At 44.6% G+C, this 18,841-nt stretch overlaps 1 protein-coding gene across 1 annotated transcript in view; it reads right to left on the bottom strand.

Annotated features, from left to right (window-relative positions):
* The window catches only part of AK7 (adenylate kinase 7), a 98,002-nt gene that overhangs the window by 20,331 nt on the left and 58,830 nt on the right, over positions 1-18,841 (bottom strand). The window contains exons 10-12 of the mRNA XM_510154.6: positions 18,116-18,265; positions 13,214-13,342; positions 11,474-11,603 (exon numbers count right to left, since the gene is read on the bottom strand). Of these exons, the coding sequence (XP_510154.5) occupies positions 11,474-11,603; positions 13,214-13,342; positions 18,116-18,265 (409 nt within the window). The remainder of the gene's footprint in view (positions 1-11,473; positions 11,604-13,213; positions 13,343-18,115; positions 18,266-18,841) is intronic.

Below are 18,841 nucleotides of genomic sequence, written 5' to 3'. Positions count from 1 at the left end.
CTTAAGTATTATTTAACATAATGAAATTCCTCTGAATGATTCTACATTACTTCCCAGTAAGGTTCACAGGGGTGCCAAGAAATGAAGCCAAATAAAAACGTGTCAAGGGATTCACTAATATTCTAAATCTGGTTTTATTTAAGCCGTCTATTTTCTTTTTTGTTTTTTGAGACAGAGTCTCACTCTGTTACCCAGGCTGGAGTGAAGTGGTGCAATCTTGGCTCACTGCAACCTCTGCCTCCTGGGTTCAAGAGATTCTCATGCCTCAGCCTCCCGAGTAGCTGGGATTACAGGTGTGCACCACCATGCCCAGCTAATTTTATTTGTATTTTTTAGTAGAGACAGGGTTTTGCCATGTTGGTCAGGCTGGTTTCAAACTCCTGACCTCAGGTGATCGACCTGCCTCAGCTTCCCAACGTGCTGGGATTACAGGAATGAGCCGCCGCACCCGGCCTAAGTCTATTTTCATTTTTCAAAGGCTTTGTTGTTAAATTAAAGGCACTTAATCTAGAAATCTAGCTGCAATTCCCTTCAATGCCTCCCTCAGTTTATTTCAGGCCCTGAGCTTAGCCACTCATTTCTGCTTGATTCGGAACGAAAGTGCTCAGTAATTAAGAAGGGACCTCCAGCAGCATTTTTTGGTAATTATGGGATGCTTACGAGGCATGACCCAGTACACAAAGGACCCAGTCCAAGTGCCTTTCTCTTGAGAAATGTGATCTCTTAGAGATAATCTCATGACCTTTGGCCAGGGTTCAGCTGTATGGCAGGCAACTGCGCTTTCTGTTTGAAAATGAATGAGCACAGCCCTCCTACATAGCTTTTAAAAATGTCATCCTGCTTTTTCTAAAAAAAAAAAAAATTAAATGTATCTTTCAAATACCAGTAATATTTAAAATGTTCATATGAACACATATTCATAATTACTAAAACATGTTTAAAAATAGAGAGCTGCTCCCCTGAGCAGTGGTGGGAATGTGAGGGACGGCATTTGAGATGACAACCTGGCTTCTGTCCCCTCATCCCCAGGAAACTGTACTGTCTTAACTGATGATGACCAAACAGCAAGCAGTGATTTCACAAAGGAAAGAGTGCAGGCCGGGCGTGGTGGCTTACGCCTGTAATCCCAGCACTTTGGGAGCCCGAGGCAGGTGGATCACGAGGTCAGAAGATCGAGACCATCCTGGCTAACACGGTGAAATCCCGTCTCTACTAAAAAATACAAAATAATTAGCCGGGCGTGGTGGCATGCGCCTGTAGTCCCAGCTACTCGGGAGGCTGAGGTAGGAGAATGGCATGAACCTGGGTGGCGGAGCTTGCAGTGAGCCGAGATCGCGCCACTGCACTCCAGCCTGGGCAACAGAGTGAAACTCCTTCTCAAAAAAAAAAAAAAAAAAAAAGGAAAGAGTGCAAAAGCTATGTATTTGTAGGAAGTCTGCCTCATGAGAGAGATTACCCTTCTTTCTGTTTTTTTTTTTTTTTGAGACAGGGTCTCCTGTCACTCAGGCTAGAGTGCAGTGTTGGGATCTTGGCTCACTGCGGCCTCTACTTCCTGGGCTCAGGTAATCCTAGTGCCTCGCACACCACCATACCCAGCTAATTTTTTTTTTTTTTTTTTTTGTAGAGACGGGGTCTTGCTATGCCACCCAGGCTGGTCTCAAACTCCTGGCCTCAAGTGATCTTCCTGCCTCAGCCTCTCAAAGTGCTGGGATTACGGGCGTGAGCCACCATATGTGAGCCACCGTATCTGACTTTCTTTTTTCTTTATAGAAGCAGAAGCAAAAGTGTTCCACTTGGGTCCCAGTTTGAACTTGGTAAACAAATGTACCTCAGAACTAGAATTATCCATACAGTTATTCTTAAAGATAATGAGAAATGAAACAAAATGAGTGGCTTTTTACTCAGTTCACCAGGCAATGGGTAAAACTCCATTGTTTGCTGAGATACAAAAGTTTAAAAATCTACATTCTCATCCAGGCAGTTTGATATTTGGATAAATTTGTCTAAATCAGGTAATGTATCTGTAAGCAGCTCAGGGAAGAAATACCTTAAGAAGAAGCAGCCAGGCAGGGTGGCTCACGCCTATGATCCTAGCACTTTGGGAGGCCGAGGCGGGTGGATTGCCTGAGCTCAGGAGTTCGAAACCAGCCTGGTCAACATGGTGAAACCCCGTGTATCTACTGAAAATACAAAAAAATTAGCCGGGTGTGGTGGCGTGCGCCTGTAGTCCCAGCGACTCGGGAGGCTGAGGCAGGAGAATTGCCTGAACCTGGGAAGCAGAGGTTGCAGTGAGCCGAGATTGCACCATTGCACTCCAGCCTGGGTGACAAAGTGAGAAAGTGAGAATCTGTCGCCAAAAAAAAAAAAAAAAAAAAAAAGCAGCAGCAAAAGATGGCTCTTGGAAGAAATTTTGGAATCTTCAATTTGATCTAATTAATATGGACACATTAATATTGCAAAATCTTTCATATTGCACTAATTTGTTAAAAGAACTGTGTATTGGAGTTTGCAATTTAAAACTGAGGCACGACGGACTTGTTTAAAATATTTTACTTGATTATACATATACACTTTCCAAAATTCTTATGTAATCTCTAGTGGACTTTTAACTGGTCAAAGTTTGTGTTTATGAGAAACTTTGCCTTTTTTTTTTTTTTTTTACATATTCGTCTACACTTACAGATTTCCTCAGTAATATTCTGAGTTGTTGGTTATTTGCTTTCAGTTACATTTTTTATTGTGCATGCAGAATGTGCATTGCTGCCCGAGACTTTAGGTTCATTATAGGTTTATTTGGGCAGCATTAGAAAAAAAATACCATAAATCAAGCCAGCATTTTAATAAGGCCAAAACAAAGTTGGTGATCTAAAGGCTTGTTAATGGTATGGAGTTTCTACATGACGTTAGTGAAAAATGAGGGTTGTTTTCTATTAGGAAAATGGGCAACTCTCTCCGGCCGTGTATTTTTCATGTTAATCCTGACAGTTCACCAATGAGCTAGTCATGAAGAATGTAGGCAGTTAATATCCCTCCAGGAACGGGCCAGGTGCTCACACCTGTAATCCCAGCACTTTGGGAGGGTGAGGCAGGAGGATGGCTTGAGCTCAGGAGTTCAAGACCAGCCTAGGCAACATAGGGAGATCTCATCTCTACTAAAAATAAAAAACAAGGCCAGGCAGTGTGGCTCACGCCTGTAATCCCAGCACTTTGGGAGGCTGAGGCGGGCGGATCATGAGGTCAGGAGATCGAGACCATCCTGGCTAACATGGTGAAACCCCGTCTCTACTAAAAAATACAAAAAAATTAGCCGGGCGTGGTGGCGGGCGCCTGTAGTCCCAGCTACTCATGAGGCTGAGGCAGGAGAATGGCGTGAACCCAGGAGGTGGAGCTTGCAGTGAGCCGAGATCATGCCACTGCACTCCAGCCTGGGTGACAGAGCGAGGACTCTGTCTCAAAAAAAAAAAAAAAAAAAAAGTAAGTAATAAAAATAAAAAACATTAGCCAGGCATGGTAGCTACTTGGGAGGTTGAGGTGGGAGGATTGTTTGAGTCCAGGAGATAGGGGCTGCAGTGAGCTATGATTGCACCACTGCACTCCAGCCTGGGTGACAGAGCAAAATCCTAACCTCCCCCACCAAAAAAACTTCCTCCAATTGTTCCTTCCTATGTTGTATATCATTTGGTTTTTTTTTTTTTTTTTTTTTTTGAGATGGAGTCTTGCTCTATCGCCCTGTCTGGAGTGCAGTGGCATGATCTTGGCTCATTGCAACCTCCTCCTCCCAGGTTCAACCAATTCTCCTGCCTCAGCCCCCCGAGTAGTTGGGATTACAGGCATCTGCCACCGCACCTGGCTAATTTTTGTATTTTTAGTAGAGACAGGGTTTCACCATCTTGGCCAGGCTGGTCTTGAACTCCTCACCTCATGATCTGCCTGCCTCGGCCTCCCAAAGTGCTGGGATTACAGGCGTGAGCCACTGCGCCTGGCCTCTTTGGTTCTTTTACTCACCTACTTGAATACTTGGATAAACCATTCACCAGGTAAAATAAAAGGATTTTATTTTAATCCTTTTACATAAAATAATCTGAACTCTGACAAGTTTCATAAAAGCTTTTTGGCATTAATCTACTTTTAGTGTATTAATAAAACAAACGAAAACAAACATGGTTTTCCTTTACTTTGACAAAGAAATGTAATTTTTACCTTATTTGTATGGAATTCCAGAATTAATGTATTTTTAGCCTTTTTTTTTTTTTAAACGGAGTCTTCGCTCTGTCGCCCAGGCTGGAGTGCAGTGGCATGATCTTGGCTCATTGCAAGCTCTGCCTCCCGGGTTCACGCCATTCTCCTGCCTCAGCCTCCTGAGTAGCTGGGACTACAGGTGCCCGCCACCATGCCCGGCTAATTTTTTTGTATTTTTTAGTAGAGACGGGGTTTCACCATGTTAGCCAGGATGGTTTCGATCTCCTGACCTCGTGATCCGCCCGCCTCGGCCTCCCAAAGTGCTGGGATTACAGGCGTGAGCCACGGCACCCGTTCTTATTTTTAGGTCTTTAATACAGTGTTTCTGCCTCTCATTTGTAACTACATGCATTATTCTTGAAAGCAAGTAAACTCACTGAATTGTTGTGTAATAGTCATTTAATTATTGCCTGTACAAATGTATATTGAGGCAAAATAAAACTGACAAAATATTTCTAGGGTACAGTTGGATCCATACTAAGTGGCTTGTCAAGCTAGATACATCCTTAGTGGGTCTGGAGACTTGGTCATGAATATCCTTTGTCCTAACCGGAGTGACTCCATCTTGAATAAAGGCCAGATAAAGCCAAACCTGCTGGGTGACATTCCCAGGGGGTTGAGCACTTTTGGTCACAAGATATTTATGGTTGAGGGACTGAGTTAATGATGCTAACTAACTAAAGACCCAGAACTTATGGAAATGTCCTGATATTTTGAGAACAAAAAGCATTCTTAGTTTAAGAATAGGTTTTGCTTTAAAGATAATAGTACACTTGCAAATTCTCACTGAAATCAATAGTAACATAGCATACTTATGTTCTTAAGTAACATAAGAAACAATACTAATAGCCTGTCACAAGTTGACCATAAGCCTTTATAATAAAGTACACTATTCTCTCTCTTTCTCCTTTTTTTTTTTTTTTTTTTTTTGAGACAGGGTCTTGCTCTGTCATCCAGGCTGGAGTCTCGGCCACACCACAGCCTTGACCTCCCGGGCTCAAGGGCTCAAGCCATCCTCCTGTGTCCCCGCCAAAGTAGCTGGAACTATAGGCACGCACCACCACGCCTGGCTATTTTTTTGTATTTTTTGTAGAGGTGGGGTCCTGCTATGTTGCCAGGCTGGTCTGGAATTTCTTGCCTCAAGGGATCCTCCCACCTTGGCCTCTCAAAGTGCTGGTGTGAGCCACTGCACCTGGCCAAGTACACCATTCTTAACAACCTATACATGCAAGCACTGTTTATAGTATGGCCTTCCCCCTTGTGCTTTCTGAAGACGCCCTACTCTGTGACAGAGTAGCTTTCAATAAACTATCTCTTCTCACTGTGGGGTATTCCTTCTCTTGTTTTCTGAGGACACCCTACTCTGTAATAGAGTAGTCTCTAATAAACTATCTTAACTTCACTATACTCTGTGGCTCACCCTCAATTTTTTCCTGCGTGAGATCTAAGAACCTGCTCCTGGGATCTGGGATGAGACCCCCTTTCTGGTAACATTGCACCAGGATCAAATTCTCAGTGACTGTCATGCAGCCATGTCCAGGCTTCCACGGACACAGACTGTTCGGTGGTGATTCCCACCCTTCCCTGTTATTGGTGATACTGTACTTTGTGTAAGTTTTTAGAGTTCACAGTGCAATTTCATTCATGTTCTCTTGGTTATCATTATGTTACCTCAGTTAATCCTCCAAGCTGGTGGGATTTATTCTGTCTTCTCCTCTCCTCTCTTTTTTTCCTTTTTTTTTTTTTTTTGAGACAGAGTATTGCTCTGTCGCCTAGGCTGGAGTGCAGTGGCTTGATCTCAGCTCACTGCAAGCTCCGCCTCCCAGGTTCACACCATTCTCCTGCCTCAGCCTCACGAGTAGCTGGGACTACAGGTGCCTGCCACCACACCCGGCTAATTTTTTTGAATTTTTAGTAGAGACGGGGTTTCACTGTGTTAGCCAGGATGGTGTCGATCTCCTGACCTCGTGATCCGCCCGCCTCGGCCTCCCAAAGTGCTGGGATTACAGGAGTGAGCCACCGCGCCCGGCTCCTCTCTCTTATTATTATTATTATTTTTAACACAGGATGAAACAGGTTCAGAGAGAGGCAGTGACTGGTCTGAAGTCAGGAACTAAGCAAGTGGTCAAGCCATGCTTGGTGACTTCCAAGTGCATTCTTCATCTTCTTGTTTAATAAAGTCTTGTGGAAGATGGTATGTGAAACAGTGAGTCTCAACAGCAGAAAAGAATGCAATGTTAATTCATGAGTCATGGTTCTGATTAGACTTCCACTGCCAAGGTTAACTGGTTTTTTGTTTGTTTGTTTGTTTGTTTTTTGAGGCGGAGTCTTGCCCTGTCGCTCAGGCTGGATTGCAATGGCACAATCTCAGCTCACTGCAACCTCTGCCTCTAGGGTTCAAGCGATTCTCCTGCCTCAGCCTTCCGAGTAGCTGGGATTACAGGCATCCACCACCACACCCGGCTAATTTTTTGTACCGTTAGCAGAGACAGGGTTTCACCATGTTGGCCAGGCTGGTCTTGAACTCCTGACCTCGTGATCCGCCCTCTTTGGCCTCCCAAAGTGCTGGGATTACAGGCATGAGCCACCAAGCCCGGCCAAGGTTAACTGTTTTAAGAAATTTTGCCTTGATTACAGTAATAATATGTGTTTTGTTTAAAAAAAAATTAGATAGCTGCAAGCCAAGATTTTACAATGACCCATGTACAGTAGAGACATCAACAAGTTGGTACATTTACAGACTTTTCTTCCCCTTTTTATTTTGAAACTCAGAAAAGTTGATAGTCCAATGATCACCAGGAATCCTACCAACTAGATCCAGTAATTTCACAATGCTTTTGAAATATGTAAAGTGAGCACAAAATCTGTAATTAGCACACTCTATGGTGTAACAAAGCCCTTATTTTGCTGCACCGTCAGGGGCCGATGGGAGTGGAGTTAGGACATGGAGGGGCCTCACTGTGGGACTGGGAAACTCGTTTTGCTAGAATCATTGGAATCATGTGATAACAAATGCAGTCATGTGAGGGAAAGGTGAGGTAACCTCAGTGCCAAGGGTTCAAAGGTCTTGTTTTGTTCAAACATAGGCAAGGTCCATGTTTTCGTCTCAGGTAAATACGGATAGGAGGGATTTTTGGACACACTTGAGAAAGTTAAAAGGAACCGAATGATTCCAATCTTGTAGGAAGTGGGGAAGTGGGGAGTCACATGTGGGTGAGGAGCTTTGAGGGACACTGGCTGTTCTAAAGATGTATCTTCCCCACACGACCACTTCCTCTGCCCGCTCCCAGGGCCCCTCTTAATCTCTCTTGACAGAGGCTGCTGAACCTGTTTGGCCTCTCACACCTGGGGGAAGAACAGAGTGCGAGGACAGGCCCTCTGGAGCCTGGGGGCCTCAGTGAGTGTTCTCAGCTGGGCACTATCTCTGCTCCAATTCTTGTTCTGTGTGGTCACCTCCCCAAGCGTGAAAAGAGCTCAGTTGGTACTTAACTGTTAGGTTAAGCCTTGGATAAGATTTCTGGGCCCTTGCAAAGGCCAATTATATAAGTCTTTGTCAATAAATAATGCTTGGCCAAGCACAGTGGCTCACGCCTGTAGTCCCAGCACTTTCAGAGGCCAAGGCAGGCAGATCACTTGAGACCAGGGGTTTGAGACCAGCCTGGCCAACATGGCGAAACCCCGTCTCTACTAAAAATACAAAAAATTAGCTGGCCATGGTGGTGTGTGCCTGTAATCCCAGCTACTCAGGAGGCTGAGAATTGCTTGAAGCCAGGAGGCAGAGCTTGCAGTGAGCCGAGATCACACCACTGCACTACAGCCTGGGTGACAGAGTGAGACTCATTCTCAAAAATAAATAAATAAATAAATAAATAAATAAATAAAGTTCAATGTTTGCTGAGTCCTGTTAGCCTGATTATTAGACATTCTTGTCTCTCCTTAGGGGATGGCATAGTTCCTTGCTCCTGGCACCCCGTTTCTAGCCTTACACCCCAGCTGTAAGCTTTACTTACACATGGCCATGTACACTGTGGCTTCCTAAAACTCCCAGTCCCACACCCCTCAATGTGACCTTGACAGATTTCCTTCCACAGATGTCCTCACAATGGAATGTCTTATCTTGTTTTTTTCCATCTCACCCAAAAGGTAAGCATCAGAACTCTGCTAGACTTTTTTTTGTAGACATGGGGGGTCTTGCTATGTTGCCGAGGCTGACCTCAAGCAATCTTCCCACCTTGACCTCTCAAAGTGCTGGGAATATAGCATGAGCCACTGTGCCCAACTCCACTCTTCTAGACTCTCTAAAACCAACATAGTGCTCCCCAAATGTCTTATGGGAAGGCAGAGGCGATGTTACATCCCCAAGCATTCATCTGGGCACTCCTTTCCCCTCTGGGAAATCTCTCTGGAATTCTAGATGCCATTTCCTTCTGGTGCAGCTCACAATGAAGCAGAAACCAAGACTCAGATGATGGGCTGGTTTCAGCGGACACTTGGTGTTTGCATGCAAAACCACCTCCTCCATCCCAGAAAACTAGGTTGATCTGGTGGAGGGGAGGAGGAGAGAGGTTCAGGGCTAACCTAGCCTTCAGGGAAAGGGTCGGGGGACTAGAGACCTCCATGGAAGCAGGCAGTGACAAACATAAGGAACCAGGACCAGGGACCAGAGTGAACCCTCCTTAAGCTGGCCAATGGCAAATAGCCCCGGACAGTCGCGTGCTCCCTGAGTGGAACATGGGTGACATGGACACCTGGTAGGGAATGGGATGAAGTTAGGAGAGGGAAACTAGGTCTCCAACCCAGGTGGAGGTGAGTAGCTGGGAAGAGGACAACCTCTGTGGCAAAGGGGTTGAGTACCAGAAGACCAGTGATGGCCATGGAGGCAGTCAAGAGCCATGCCCCGGCGGTGCAGTGGGCAGTTCTCAGTAGGAGAATCTCAAGAGCCCCTGAGAGATGACAAAGGAGCAGCAAGCATGCCGTCTGTCACCCAATGCCAACTTACATCCGAGTTGGCCACATCCTTCTCTGTCCCTCTCCCCTGTCCTTGATCCCTGGAGGATCAGAAATGGCCGCCAGCAAGAAGTGAGGAGGAAGGAAGAGGAGAGAAAATAAAGGTGGTTGAGAAGACGGCAAGGGGAGAAACTGCATTAGATGAGTCCGAAGGCGATACTACAATAACCAGATGATGGAGGATCTCAACTGTCCAAGTGTAAACATGATGAAATGGCTTTATTTTTCTAATAACTGCTACTGACTGCTTTCCTGCAGGTAGCAAGATCCCTTAGAGACCTCTCAGTTCAAAACCCAGTTTGTAATTATTTGATTGGAACAGACTTCCTAAAGCATGAATAAACAAAGGGGCTACTCACTATCTAAGAGTTGCAATGGAACCAGCCTGAAATTCTATCCAAGGGAAAGAATGAATCCAGTTTGAGTTTAAAGCGACACCTTACTGTGATTACTTTGTTCAACAAACTGGCTACAATGAATCACTGAGTAAGAATAATTTTCCATTTATTTATACGTCTTCCTGTATTACGTATTGCCCCATTTCATTAATCCATTTTTTTCTTTTTTTTCTTTTTTTTATGAAAGGGAGTCTTTCTCTGTTGCCCAGGCTAGAGTACAGTGGCGCGATCTCAGCTCACTGCAACCTCTGCCACCCGGGTTCAAGCGATTCTCCTGCCTCAGCCTTCCGAGTAGCTAGGATTACAGGCACCTACCACTGTGCTTGGCTAATTTTTGTAGTTTTAGTAGAGATGGGTTTCATCATCTTGGCCAGGCTGGTCTTGAACTCCTGACCTCGTGATCTACCCTCCTGGATCACGAAATGCTGGGATTACAAAGGGATTACAGGCATGAGCCACCGCGCCTGGCCTCATCCATTTTTTTCTATTAAGGATTTCATAACTCTCTTATCAATTTGCCTGAACATTTTATATATTAAGGATATTAATTTATCATATCAGTGGCAATATTTTTTCTTGGTTTGTCCAATTAAAAGGACAACCAACTGATTGGTTGGAGTGCAGTGGTGTGATCTTGGCTCACTGCAACCTCTGCCTCCTGGGTTCCAGTGATTTATGAACATATGTGTGATTTTTTTTTCTTTTTTTTGAGATGGAGTCTTGCTCTGTCACTCAGACTGGAGTGCAGTGGCACGATCTCGGCTCACTGCAGCCTCCACCTCCCAGGTTCAAGCGATTCTCCTGCCTCACCTTCCCGAGTAGCTGGGATTACAGGCACGTGCCACCACGCCCAGCTAATTTTTGTATTTTTAATAGAGACAGGTTTTCACCATGTTGGCCAAGCTGGTCTCAAACTCCTGACCTCAGGTGATCCACCCAACTTGGCTTCCCAAAGTGCTGGGATTACGGGTATGAGCCACCGTGCGCAGCCGATTTTTTTCTTTTTAACTTAGGAAGTTCTTCCCCATCCTACCAACAGATCATCACCAAAATGTTAACAATGAGATTATGGAGGAATTTTTTTTGTTATAATTTCTGTACTTCACCTTTTTTTTGTTGTTGTTGTTGAGACAGGATCTTACTCTGTCACCGAGGCTGGAGTGCAAGGGCATGATCATGGCTTACTACAGCTTCAATCTCCCGGGCTCAAGTGATCCTCCTGCCTCAACCTCCAAATAGCTGGGACTATAGGCACATGCCACGATGCTCAGCTAATTTTTTTTTTTTTTTTTTTTGGGACAGAGTTTCACTCTTGTTGCCCAGGCTGGAGTGCAATGGCATGAACTTGGCTCACTGCAACCTCCGCCTCCCAGGTTCAAGCAATTGTCCTGCCTCGGCCTCCTGAGTAGCTGGGACTACAGGTGTGTGGCACCACACCTGGCTAATTTTTTGTATTTTTAGTAGAGATGGGGTTCACCATGTTGGCTAGGCTGGTCTCAAACTCATGACCTCAGGTGATCCACCCGCCTTGGCCTCCCAAAGTGCTGGGATTACAGGCATGAGCCACTGTGCCTGGCCATGCCTAGCTAATTTTTGTATTTTTTTGTAGAGATGGGGTTTCGCCATGCTGCTCAGGCTGGTCTCAAACTCCTGGCCTCAAGTGATCCTCCCACCTCAGACTCCCAAAGCGCTGGGATTACAGGCATGAGCCATGGCGCCCGCCTGTAGTTCAGTCTTTTTTTTTTTTTTAAACAGTCTTTTATAACCAGATTTTTAAAAATAGTCACTGTTAACAAGAGCAGCGTGGCTCTCTGCTGGGTGTGTGTTACCTGCATTCTGCTCCATGCTCTCCTTGATGCCATCTAGGAGCTCCTGTGCATCTTCCACATTCTCCTCCTCCTCTTCCTCTTCGACTTCTTCGTCTCCTTCCCCTACATTGTTAGGGGCAACAATCGCCTCCTGCATACCACAGGGATATTCACATTGGATGATGCCCCACATTCATTTGCTACTCACAAATCAGCTGGCAGGTGATCCTGGATAAAGCTTGGGATCCAAATAGGACATGTACCCCATGACAGCTGTCATGCAAAATTTTGCAGGATGCGCATATCCACAAAGACACATGAGATCCTTGAGGTTTTTCTTACAGCATATTTAAGAGAATAGTATATTTTTGTGCTAATGCCAGAACTGCTTGAGTCAACATTTTTCTAATGTGTTATTCTAAGGTATTGGGTTGTATCTTACTGGAAGGAACCACATGTTGCAGAAATCAAGACTTTTAATAATCATTTATTAAAGCTACCTCAGTATCTGCCATTTCCAATAAAATGATACAAAGCAGTTTATAAATAAAGTTTGATAATACCCCGAGAAACATACAACACTAATAAAACACCTACAAGCGTTCCAGGCAACAGAGAGAACACAAGCTATACTTCGAACCACAGCTGGAGGCAGACTAAATTTCAAGGGCAACCCACGGAAGCTGCTTCTGTCTCAGAGGACAGCCCTGTAGAGTGTTGTGTTTTCGTAACTGGGGGCAACAAGAACATCCAATTAAAATAACAAATCTCCTGTTTACTGACATACAAAATTAGTTGCTTGTTTATTATAAAACTAAAAAAAGCATTTCTAAAATGTTAAAATTCCCAATAAAGTAGTTAAAAGCCATTTCAGGCTGGGCACGGTGGCTCACACTTGTAATCCCAGCACTTTGGGAGGCCAAGGCGGGCGGATCACCTGAGCTCAGGAGTTCAAGACCAGCCTGGCCAACATGGTGAAACCCCGTCACTACTAAAAATACAAAAATTAGCCGGGCATGGTGGCACACACCTGTAATCCTAGCTACTTGGGAGGCTGAGGCAGGAGAACTGCTTGAACCCAGGAGGTGAAGGTTGCAGTGAGCCAAAATCGTGCCACTGCACTCCAGCCTGGGTGACAAAGCAAGACTCCATCTCAAAAAAAAAAAAAAAAAAAAAAAAAAGCCATTTTACAAGATGGCTCTGAAGGTAAAGAAGGAAGCTCCTTTCTTTCCCGAAGCCAAAGCAAAACCTTTGAAGGCCAAGAAGGCAGTGCTGAAAGGTGTCCACAGCCACAGAGAAAAGAAGATCCATACGTCATCCACCTTCTGGTGTCCCAGGACACTGTGGCTCCGGGGGCAGCCCAGACATCCTCCCAAGAATGTCCTCAGGAGAGACCAGCATGACCACTCTGCCATCATCAACTAACTTCCCCTGACCCCTGAGTTGGCCACGAAGAAGAGGACACAAACACACACTTGTGTTCATTGCGGGTGCCAAAGCCAGCAAGTGCCACATCCAACAGGCTGTGAAGAAGCTCTCTGACGCCAGTGTGGCCAAGGTCAACACTCTGCTCAGGCCTGAGGGGGAAGAGAAGCCAGATGTTCCCCCTGGCTACTGATTAGGACGCCTTGGATGTTGCCAACAAAATTGGGATCATCTAAACTGCATCCAGCTGGCTAATTTGAATAATATACACCTTTATACCCTAAGAACAATACAGTAATTAATTAAAATGCCCAGGAAAATAGTTTAAAGTGTTACCAGTTTTGCTATGGCTTCAGAAATGACATCCTTCAGTTGGATGTGATGCAGTTTGTAGTACTTGGCCAATTCTTCAGCAACACTGGATTTTCCCACAGCAGGGGGACCAAGAATGCAGATCTTGATTGGCTGAAAGAGGAGAGAGTAAGGAACATACAGCAAGCTCTGAATGATCTGTAGCTAGACAGAGTGGTTTTTTATTTCAGGGGAGTGCTTTTTTTTTTGAGACAGAGTCTCACTCTGTTGCTTGGGCTGTAGTACCGTGGCATGATCTCGCTTACTGCAACCTCCACCTCCCAGGTTCAAGCGATTCTCTGCCTCAGCCTCCCGAGTAGCTGAGACTACATGTGCGCACCACCATGCCCAGCTAATTTTTGTATTTTTTGTAGAGACAGGTTTTCTCCATGTTGGCCAGGCTGGTCTCAAACTCCTGGTCTCAAGTGATCTACCCACCTCAGCTTCCCAAAGTGCTGGGATTACAGGTGTGAGCCACCACGCCTGGCTGGGAGTGCCTTTTGAAAATAAAGTCTCTGGACCCTGCAGGCTAACTCTCACTCTTCTGTGGAGACTCCAGAGTCATGCCTCTACCCCCACCACCACCACCAGGGTGACTGCCACATCATCCCGAAAGCATCTGCCCCCTGGTCAGACAGTTCATGTTCTGGTTCATGTCCATTCATTCAGTAGGTATTCAATAGGCACCAACTACATGGGCTGATCTGGGGCTGGTGGATAGGGCCACATAAGAAGATGTATCAGGAACAACTCAGATCACTAAACAGTAAGTGCTCAGGAATTACACACTGCCAGTTTCACAAGACAGTGCACAGTACAGGGCATTGTGCTACCTTTGGAACAGTAACAAAGCAAAGAATTTCTGGTTCGGTGTGCAAAGGGCCTAATTTACTGCCTGAATACTATTTCTGTACTGAATTTGGCCTTTAATTATTTGTTTTGTTTTGTTTTGTTTTGTATTGAGATAGGTGCTCCCACTGTTGCCCAGGCTGGAGTGTAGTGGTGCAATCACAGATCACTGCAGCCTCGAACTCCTGGGCTCAAACCATCCTCCCAGCTCAGCCTCACAAGTATCTGGGACTACAGATGCACTCCACCATGTTCGTCTGATTTTTATACTTTCTGTAGAGATGAGATCTCACTGTGTGGTTCAGGCTGGTCCCAAACTCCTGCACTCAAGCAATCCTCCTGCCTCAGCCTCCCAAAGTGTTGGGATAACAGGTGTGAGCCACTGCACCTGGCTTGGTCTTTAATTACTATTATTATTGTTACTATTTTGAGACAGAGTTTCACTCTTGTTGCCCAAGCTGGAGTGCAATGGCATGATCTCGGCTCACTGCAACCTCTGCCTCCTGGGTTCAAGCGATTCTCCTGCCTTAGCCTCCTGAGCACCTGGGATTACAGGCGCACGCCACCACACCCAGCTAATTTTTTGGTATTTTTAATAGAAATGGGGTTTCACCATGTTAGCCAGGCTGGTCTCGAACTCCTGACCTCAGGTGATCCACCCGCCTCGACCTCCCAAAGTGGTAGGATTACAGGTGTGAGCCATCGCACCTGGCCAATTATTTTTAACACAGTTAATTTATTCTAATTTTTAGGCCAGGCATCGTGGCTCATGCCTGTAATCCCAGCAGTTTAGGAGGCTGAGGTGGGAGGATCCCTGGAGCCCAGGAGTTTGAGGCGAGCCTGAGCAATATAGTGAGGTCCCCCTCTCTACAAAAAACGAGGCCAGCTTCAGCAATATAGTGAGATCCCCGTCTCTACAAAAAAAAAAAAAATTTTTTTTTAATATTGGCTGGGTATAGTCACATGTGCCTGTGGTCCCAGCTACTTGGTGGCCCAGGCTGAGGCAGGAGGAGTGCTTAAGCCCAGGAGGGTCTAGGCTGCAGTGAGTCACGGTCCTACCACTGCACTCCAACCTGGGCAACAAAGCAACACCCTGTCTCAATTTTTAAAAAATTTATTCTAATTTTTAAAAACATACTCATTTAAAAAAAAACACCATTTCTCCTGCTGATAAACTTGATTGAATGCTAAAGAAGCCCTATGGTGTTCATAATCAATGAGTAAATATTCATTTCTAACAGAGGTCAAAATATCAGTAACATATAGTTATTTATTTCAAAATGGTCCAAATAGTTGTGAAACTGAGGGCCCATATTTTGCAAGGTAAATTTTAGAATTGCGCTCATGAAAAGGATTTGCATTGGTAGAGTGTCTGTATGCTTACAGATTATATAATTTCATCCACCAAGTTGGTTAATATCATTACTACCATTTGACAGGTGAGGAAACCAAGACAGTGAAGGAAGTAGGCAGCACACAGGATGGTTCTGGCTAGCAGCGCTGTCCCATCGGATAGGGATGATGGATGGCTCTGGCGCGTGTGGTCCCATCGGATAGGGAGGATGGATGGTTCTGGTGAGGAGTGTGGCCCCGTCAGATAGGGATGATGGCAGGCAGTGGAAGGAGGCAGGTGTGAAGGAAAGCAGTTCTGGAACTGAGTCCTGACGAGCAGGGCTGGGCCCCTGGAGAGGTGCAGTGCATTCACCAAGGCCTGAGAACCGGCTGTCAACTGAGCAAGTTCAGGTGTCTCATTTGTCCACGGACCAAGGGTGGGTCCTTTCTCCTGGCATGGGCTCACTTTATCCAGGTGTAAAACCAGGATGCCAATCTATTCATTTATTTACAATGAGAAGTATGACTGCCACTGAATCAAATACTCCAAGTCCACGTATTTGGTATATTTACTCCCTTCAAGCAGATGGACACTGGGAGCCAAGTCTTATAAGGCTGCTTGATGAGCTTTGATCAGAACAAGGGGAGTAGGATGAACTGACTGGAAGCAATGGGTCAAGGTGGCTTGATGCATCTGTCTCTGAAGCAGCAATGACTTTTCCTTGCTAAAGGAACTGCGATCACGCAAGTGCATGGCTTGAGACTCCATCTTTTGGGGATGTCACTGAGTGACACCTCTGGGGCTACACTGGCCTTGGTAGTGTTTCCTGTGGCTAACTGCCCCTAGGGACAGACATACCCTATTTAGTTTTTAGATATACTATTCCTTCTATCATATTCTTGTCCAGTCTTGCTCATCAGGAACCATACGGTCTCTTCAAAGTGTCTTGTCATATTTCTACTCTGTGTGTTGTTGTTACAGTTGACCTAGAGAGGACATTAGTCTAACCTCTGAGGTTGGGTTGGTGTATATCTCAGGATAACCTCCCAGTACAGCCACCATGAGGATCTTAGATGCTTAAAGAGATCATTATTTCTTTTGCTAAGTGGTACATGTTTTGCTTATTCTTAACTAGACATGTTTTTTTTCCCAAGAGAATACGGTTCTAAGGATATGATGGTGACACTATGCTTGCTTATGTGGAGCATTCCCTCCAACAGTGATAATTATGGTTATGATGACACCTGTTACTCACATACACCATTTTACAGTTTTCAAAACACTTTCTCATGTATGACCTACTTTTGTCTTTAGAATGTTTCCCTGGGATAAATCCAAAGCTCTACGCAGGTGCTTCATTGATCTGATTTCAGAGAGGCAGGTGTGGCGGCCCTGCAGTTAGATGCGGACATTCTAGTTAAGTCTGCATCCTACCTAGTTTGAATCTCTGACTAGCTGTGTGACCTTGAAAAAGTTGCTACCTACTCAGGAGGCTGAGGCAGGAGGATCACTTGAACCCGGGAGGCAGAGGTTGCAGTGAGCCGAGATCATGCCACTGCCCTCCAGCCTGGGCTATGGAGCAAGACTCTGTCTCAAAAAAAAAAAAAAGAAAAGAAAAGAAAGAAAGAAAGAAAAAGAAAAAGTTGATGCAGCCAGGCACGGTGGCTCAAGCATGTAATCCCAGCACTTTGGGAGACCAACGCAGGCGGATCGCTTGAGGCCAGGAGTTTGAAACCAGCCTGGTCCACATGGTGAAACCCCGTCTGTACTAAAATTACAAAAATTAACCAGGTGTGATGGTGCACACCTGTAATCTCAGGTACTACTCAGGAGGCTGAGGCACGAGAATCACTTGAACCCAGGAGGCAAAGGTTGCTGTGAGCCGAGATCACACTGCTGCACTCCAGCCTGGGCAACAGAGTGAGACTCTGTCTCAATAAAAAAAAAAAAGGTTGCTTCATCTCTTTGAGCCTTTGTTTCCTCATCTATACTATATAGATAAGAATATCCACCTTTCACCATAAAAAATGATAAGTGTGTGAGTTAACACGGATGTTAATTAGCTCGATTTAGCCATTCCACAATGTCTACATATTTCAAAACTTTATGTTGTACAGGATACATGTATATAATCTATTTGTCCATTTCAATTAATTACTTTTTTTAAAAAGCGTATCTACCTTGAAAAGTTGTGATAATTAAAATGACCAGTGAGTCCTCTGACCACTTAGAAAGAGATCAAAGTAGTAATCAGGCTTCTTGTACCTCCCACATGTATACCCAGGACTGAAACAAGCCAGCCAGTAAGGCAGTTGATATTTTTACCTATTTAATATTCTTCTTTATATGGACAACACTGCAACATCACTCTTGAGCTTGCTATCACGTGCAATTTGCATACATTATTATCTAATGTTTAAATTAGATAATTTTGCATACATTATTAGATATTATCTAATTATTAAATTAGATAAATTTGCATACATTATTATCTAATATTTAAAACTGTTCATGTTTGGTTCACAGGTATTAATTTGATATACATGTAAATTTGTTAGACCTGGACAAATTTGTCAAATTTGAAAAACTTGAAATTAGAAATTTGAACGTCTGAAAAAGCAAATACTTCCATTGGCATCATCACACTAGAAGTTTGATTCATTTTGCTTGAATCAGAAGTTTCAGTGGGAAACGGTGATAGTTACCATCAATCCTCTGCTTTGCTTGTACTCCTTGAGGATAGTGTTGATATTTTCCACAAATCCTGTTTGGGCAGCCCATCGAATATTAAAATTCTCCTTCACAAAGAGTGCTTCCATTCTTAAGTTGACCAGTAAATGGTCAAGACAATCTTGCTGAAAGATAGAGGACAATTAGAGATTTGTCTTTTTTTGTTTAATTCTGACTGTCATAACAGACCAAAATCACTACAGTTATTAAAGAAAAACAATATACATTCACTAAACGTGGAAGTCAATTAATCCAGCACTGAGTATTTACAGAGTACCTGTGTGATACTACGTTACTTCTAAACAGTCTCCATGTCTACTCTGATGGCGGGCCACCTTCTGGCTGAACAAGTAGGAAGATACTGGAAATCCAAATTTTCTTTTTTAAAAATTTTAATTGTGTCTACTTTTTGAATACTGCAGTTTCATGGTTCAAAATCCAAAAGAACAAAAGGTGTAGAGGAAAATATTCCCACCGAGTGCCGTGGCTCATGCCTGTAATCCCAGCACTTTGGGAGACCAAGGCTGGCAGATCACAAGGTCAGGTGGTCAAGATCATCCTGGCTAACACGGTGAAACCTCGTCTCTACTAAAAATACAAAAAATTAGCCGGGCGTGGTGGCGGGCGCCCGTAGTCCCAGCTGCTTGGGAGGCTGAGGCAGGAGAATGGTGTGAACCTGGGAGGTGGAACTTGCAGTGAGC

The sequence above is a fragment of the Pan troglodytes genome, chromosome 15 (assembly GCF_028858775.2).
Source record: "Pan troglodytes isolate AG18354 chromosome 15, NHGRI_mPanTro3-v2.0_pri, whole genome shotgun sequence".
Classification (NCBI taxonomy): Eukaryota; Metazoa; Chordata; class Mammalia; order Primates; family Hominidae; genus Pan; species Pan troglodytes.
This window is presented reverse-complemented; position numbering and strand designations above follow the sequence as displayed.